Source organism: Alosa sapidissima, chromosome 7 (assembly GCF_018492685.1).
Source record: "Alosa sapidissima isolate fAloSap1 chromosome 7, fAloSap1.pri, whole genome shotgun sequence".
Lineage (NCBI taxonomy): Eukaryota > Metazoa > Chordata > Actinopteri > Clupeiformes > Clupeidae > Alosa > Alosa sapidissima.
The window spans coordinates 25,765,680-25,772,340 of record NC_055963.1 but is presented as its reverse complement, the minus strand read 5'-3'; the positions used below and the strand labels follow the sequence as shown (position 1 = coordinate 25,772,340).

Below are 6,661 nucleotides of genomic sequence, written 5' to 3'. Positions count from 1 at the left end.
TCTGCTGCTCTACAGGCTTTCTGTTGGGCTTCTGGTAAGCATATTTGAAACAATACCTATTATCATAAATGCTTGCCGTACAAAACCAAATCTAAACTGAATACATCTAATATACATGCACAGATATGAATGATCTCTGCAAATGATTTTATGCTGGACAGTATGGATATTGAGCTCTTGTTATACACCACATGTCTAATTGGTACCCTTCTAATGTACTGTTTGTTGTGCACTAAAAGCCTTTCTAATGAGTAGGACAGAGACAATGAAATATTCAGACCAAGAGGCAAAACACAGTTTATCTGTATGCGTTTATACAGTCAGCTCTAAGACATCACATTGTGATCATAACACAATGGAACATGACAGAGATAGCATGGCGACAATCTACCTCCACTGTCACAAGAAGACACAGCGTGGCAAAAAAGAGAGGGGGTGGGCACATACATCACACGAGCCCTTCGTCGTTTCGATTCGTGTCCGGCACAAAAACATACAGTAGATTTGCAGGAAAAAAAACAACACGTGTCCGAGTTTTTTTTGTTTTTTTTCCTTGTTTGTCAGAGTCGACAGTAATGCTGGCGGCGGCACACTAAGCTGAGTAGAAAGGCATGAAGGCATGTAAAATAGCTGTAGCTTCTGGGTTTTTGCACCAATTAAGCCTGTATGGCTAAGAGGAGTGAAAGGCTGTTGGCGGATCCCCCCCCCCCCCCCCCCCCCCCCCATTGCTGTGCCGTTCCATTTGGCAGGTGGGCATAGGTCATGCATCAGGACTGTGGTCATGACGACCCATCTACTCATCTGTGATGCTGTGGGATAAAAACAATGGTTCATTACAGACATCTGCATGCTCATTTACATTTCATTTACATTTATTGATTTAGCTGAGGCTTTTATCTAAAGTGGCTTACATTTTCTCATCAGAAAAAGCATGAAGAGTGACCAGTGAACTCATTTGTTTCTGCAAACAACCTTGTATACAAAAACGGTGACTGTGGTTGTGTCTGATTGAGACTGAATCCCATAAACGACAGGTTGCATAACTCCGGAGAAGAGTATAGAAATACAACACAAAAATACCTTAAGGGGCTTTAAGTGGTTATGGTATGGGACTAGACGTCTAGGGATGTGTGTGTGTATGTGTATGTGTATGTGTATGTGTATGTGTATGTGTATGTGAATGTGTATGTGTCTGTGTGTGTGTGTGTGTGTGTGTGTGTGTGTGTGTGTGTGTGTGTGTGACAGAGGGGGGGGGGGGGGGGCAATAAAAAGGAGACGCATGAAAGTGCATGCAGGTGGTGGGATCCCGGGAAGGCATGAGATGCATTAGAGAGCCCGGGGCCTCTCTGCCTCAGCTACTGGGTTAATAGCAGCCTGGTGAGGGTGCAGTCAAGCACATGGAGCAACCTACCTACTAATGCTCCCCAAGAAATACGCAATGTCCCAGTTTCTCATGAACAACATCAACAGGCTCTGCTTCTGTTCTTTTTCAGTGTGTGTGTGGGGTGGGGGGCAGTTTGAAGATGCAAGTGGTGCACAGAGCAAATTAACAAGCTCTGCATGATACACAGAACTCCCTCCCCTACCACCCCTTCATAAATATCTGACTTTGGATTTGCCTGCAATGCACTGGTCAAAAAAGAAATGCGCAGTCCCACCACAACAAAAGCATGAGTGAGAGATGAATAGACTCTATGCTTGTGTCAGACATTAGGTTAGGTATCACTAATTTGGTATGACAGTTGAACCTGCTCACCATGTCTGTTACTAATATGATGAAGACACACTAGTTACCTCATCGCTCTAAACACAATACTCAAGTCTTTCTGGGTGATATTTGGAAAAACTGCCATCTACAGGGATAACACCCTGACCTAACTGTCTATATCTCTGTTGTTACTTAGCACAAGTTGTGACGTTCACCAAATAGATTATTCAGAGATTACACAGTAACTATAGCATGTAAATTACTGGTAACTCAATTCAACATGAAATGGTTCACTTACAACCTACTTAAGCAACATGCAAAGTATGTGCAAAATAGTTAGATGTGATACACTGACCCAGAGAGAGAGTTCAGGATAATCAACTGACTGGAACTGTTTGGAATGTGGTTTATTGTCTGCTGTCACCTGCAGAATGTCTGATATATTTAATAACACAAGATGGCAGCACTTACTGATTCCTTTAAACAGGCCATAAATCCAATGTCAGCTCAAGGTGAACTAACTCAGGACAAACTACAGAAACACTATAACTTTCGAAACTTCATAAATGAAGACAATGGCGCTGAAATGTGGGAAACGCATAATTAAAAATATATATAACTTTTGTATTCATTCAGCCTGAAACAGGAGCAAACAATGTATTTCACTTCATCGGTCAAAACTCACTGTGCTGGTCAGGTGAAGTTTACATTTTTAGTGTAATTTCTGCCATTGCACATTTAACAATGACCTTATTCTAAATGGTTGATATAAAGAAACACAGTTTCTCAGTAGTCAGTCATGTAGATTTTGTTTGATAGCTGTCAGTTTTAATTGCAAATCTTAGGAAATAAAGTAAAACAAGATGCATTATGGATTAGGATGAGACCACTGTGATGCACTATGTTTTCTTATTAATATATTTCAAACAAAAGCTACTGTTCTGTCATCAAGATTATTTTAAGACCAGGATTAGAGTTTATCAACACATTTTTCAACAAAATCAGATTATGTCAAAAACATGTAGTTTTGGGTGCAAATAGGGTGTGTCTTCTGTCTGTTTGCTTATTTAATGCATGAACAACATATGTTTACTCCAGCTAATTCTGATATTGAAATACAGTAAATTCAAAACCATTTTTAGTCCTGTAATCTCAATCCTCTTCTTATTTAAATACTAATTGTACTCCTGAGAACTTTTGCTCATACTGGAAAATGTTGCGGAGTTCACAATGCTTTTAGCTGGAATCACGACTAGGTGAAGTGAGGAGAGCATAATGAATTCACGTTTGAGGCATCGATGAGGCAGCAGGCATCACACATGCCCATAACTCTTTCATCTCAAAACAAATGCAGCCTGCGCATGACGCACGAGCGAGTCACGAGAGCATAATAGCTAGAGTGCCGGGGCAGTCGTACTCACCTCTCCTGTTTGATGTGAGAAGAGCATCCCCTTGTGAGTATAAGATGTAACGCACACAGTCTGGTCCACACCCATTCACAGTCCACGTGTCCATAAAGTCTCTGTTGAAGGCCTCCGTGTTTTATTTTATTCCCCTCAACTTTCACATTTTCACCTTGTCAAGGACGAGTGTTGCCTGAATTTCACTTTATCCAAAAAAGGTCGTGGTGTGATTTCGCATCACTAAGACAGGGCGCGCTGTTTTTCCACAGTGTCATTCAATCTACTCTTTGAGGACCAAACCATATGTTGACCAGGTAATCCATTACTAATCTTGTTCCTGTTTATAACGAGATTGCGTCAGCTGTTCTTTTATTCAATTAATCTTTATGATTTTCAAGCCATGGTTTCAAAACCATCTGGAGTGTTACTGTGGAAACAGAGAAAGGCAACAATGCCATGGCAACAATAGCGGGCGTTACCCAGGAAACCACGGTCACTATGGAGACTGCATCACTCCAGGCATGATTAAAGGCATCCAGTGAAACCGTGTTCTCAGATCGCTTTTTTCCTTTCTTTTTTTGTGTGGTCTTGCACCCCTGATTATATGTGCAGACATCCCTCAGAGGCTTCAAGCACCTAGCTACCTGTTTAACAGCAATTTCCGCAAATAAAGACCGACGATCTGATCTGATTTTTTAAAAATCCACAAGCACAAATATATCTCCTACTATAGCAGCTCCTGTCATATAATAAAAAGCTGCCTTTGATTTATGCTGCCATCAGTTTAATTATACTTATAGAGTAATAAACTGTACGTTGAACTTCATAAAATCTTACAAAGCTACTGAAATGAATTTGGTAACGGTTTTTAATGAATGGACAATTTCAGGCTATATTAGATGCTATAATATACTGTTTGAACCATATTCATTTATAAGAATTTATAGTAACCATAATGTAATCTAAACTGATACTCATCAATTCGTTGATGATAGTGCTATAAACTAGCCTAGGCTATTTCTACCTTTCTTAACAAAAAAATACTAACACTGATGACCCCTGCATTGTCTGTATAGAATTAATGAACATGGATCATTTGAACGCTGATTCGTAATAGCTGTGTGAAAACGGTGTGTAGGCTACAATCTCATACTGACAGTTATGGCACATAGGCTACATATAGCCTACCCACTGCGCGCCCTCCATACTGACTTGTAGGCTACAGACACCATAATGACTGAAAACAGAATAGCTAATGCAATGGCCAAACTGTTTGCGGTGTTCCCTGTCAAAAGCTTAAACGTCCGTGAAAATCTTTTTGATGTTAACACAATTTTGGCTGTTCTGAGCGGGGAAGTTGGGCTGCTTAAAAGCACTGTTGATACCCTCCTCTATCACCATATACTCCGATTTACTCAGGGATGATGAGCTACGTGTCTTTTTGAGCTCCTCCGATGAAGACAGGGGCTGACAGCTGGCGACGTGCAAATACTGAGCCTGCTCTTCCCCCTCAGTCTCTCTGTGATAGAAATAGTTGAAATTGGAAACTATCACGGGAACTGGCAAGGCGATTGTTAGCACACCAGCAATTGCGCACAGGGATCCTACAATTTTGCCCCCGATGGTTACTGGGTGCATGTCTCCGTATCCCACCGTTGTCATGGTGACTACGGCCCACCAGAAAGCATCAGGGATGCTGTTGAACCCAGAGGAGGGGTCGTCTGCCTCGGCGAAGTACACGGCACTTGAAAATAAGATCACTCCAATAAAGAGGAAAAATATTAACAGACCAAGTTCTCTCATGCTGGCTTTGAGAGTTTGACCCAGAATCTGGAGTCCCTTGGAGTGTCTGGAGAGCTTAAAAATGCGAAATACTCTCACGAGTCTTATCACTCGAAGAATGGCCAAGGACATCGCCTGTTGTCCATTGCCTTGTCTCTCCGCAAGTTCGGTCCCGAGGGTTATGAAGTATGGGATAATTGCCACAATGTCAATAATATTCATGATGTTTTTTGAAAATGTGGCTTTGCTGGGACAAGCAAAAAATCTGACCAACAGTTCAAATGAGAACCAAATTATGCAGAGAGTCTCCACTACAAAGAAAGGGTCGGAAAAAGGACTTCCGAGGTAAGGAACAGTTCCATTTATAAAGGGCGCCACAGTAATGGGGTCCCTGTCATCTCGAAATTCGGGTAATGTTTCTAGACAGAATATAACAATGGAAATTAAAATGACCAACACTGAAACAATAGCAATCCCTCTCGCTGGACCTGAGCTTTCGGGATACTCAAATAGCAGCCACACCTGCCTCTGAAATTCATTGGTGGGCAAAGGACGCTCTTCTTCTTTGATAAAGCCCTCATCCTCCCTGAATTTCTCCATGGCCTCCTCCCCTAGTTCATAGAATCGGATCTCCTCTGAGAAAATGTCTATGGGAACGTTGACAGGTCGTCGGATACGCCCCCCTGATTGGTAATAGTATAATATGGCATCGAAGCTGGGGCGATTTCTGTCAAAGAAGTATTCATTTCTTAAGGGGTCAAAGTAACGCATTCGCTTCTTAGGGTCCCCGAGTAAGGTTTCTGGAAATTGAGAAAGGGTTTTAAGTTGCGTCTCAAATCGTAAGCCCGAAATGTTGATGACCACTCTCTCACAACACTCGTGGTCAGGTGCGTAACGTTCTAAAGAGTGGTGCCCGGGCAGCGCCGCCGTCTCCTCCAACATGTTGTCACAAGCAACAATTGTCATGATGTCCGTTTCGGTTTCGGTGTATCCGTGGTTCACGAGGTTGTTGCTCCGGTGTTTGGTCGAGGAAGGCGGAGGCGATTGAAGGAGACTGAGGTGGTCGTCCATACAGGTGTTTGGATGGAGGGGCAGGGGAGCCGCGCCTCCTCCACGAGCTCCAGTCTGCCAGCCACAGCCACAGCCGCTGCTGCCGCGCGCGCGTCCTCTCTCCTCTCTCTCTTCTGTCCCGCGTCCTGTACTTTCTCAATCTAGTCCTCCCGCCCACGGCGCGCGCACTGGGGTTTATAAACATGACTATTCCCGCCCACGGAGCGCACATGCACAGTGCACATCTACCCCTCGCCCAATCGGAAGACAAAAAGACAAAAACACAGACCCCCAGACGCGCGTCACCGGACCTCAAAAGATATGCCACCCTTTATGCGCGCTCACCTTGAATGAAAAGGGCATCAGAGGGTCCTCCACACCTATTGCATGCATCCTCACTCATGCCTTAATAGTCTATAAGCATTATGCAAAGAGTGTCAATATACTGCTGTAATGATTTTTTAAATACATTTTATCACACTGATAGAACAAAAACTGCTTTATGAAACAATACATATATTTTTATATATGCATATAGCTGATGCATGGAAATACTACCGAAGCTATGCATTTGTTTAAAGTTCCATTCAGCATCATAAGTGAAAATAATTACTCAAGTGCATATATCAAATGTAAATTAAGTCGCGCACGTGGCCATCTGATACATGTCTTGACAAAAAGAAAAACTGATGTGCGTGGTACTGACGTCACATTGTCA

The 6,661-nt window shown here is 42.6% G+C and overlaps 1 protein-coding gene across 1 annotated transcript; it reads right to left on the bottom strand.

Annotated features, from left to right (window-relative positions):
• Positions 1-556: 556 nt before the first annotated feature.
• On the bottom strand, positions 557-6,081 carry LOC121714170 (potassium voltage-gated channel subfamily A member 3). Its single transcript, XM_042099372.1, has 2 exons — positions 3,130-6,081; positions 557-809 (listed from the first exon to the last, which is right to left on the bottom strand). The coding sequence occupies exon 1, from the start codon at positions 5,962-5,964 to the stop codon at positions 4,408-4,410; it is 1,557 nt and encodes a 518-aa protein (XP_041955306.1). The 5' UTR covers positions 5,965-6,081; the 3' UTR covers positions 557-809; positions 3,130-4,407.
• Positions 6,082-6,661: the final 580 nt, after the last annotated feature.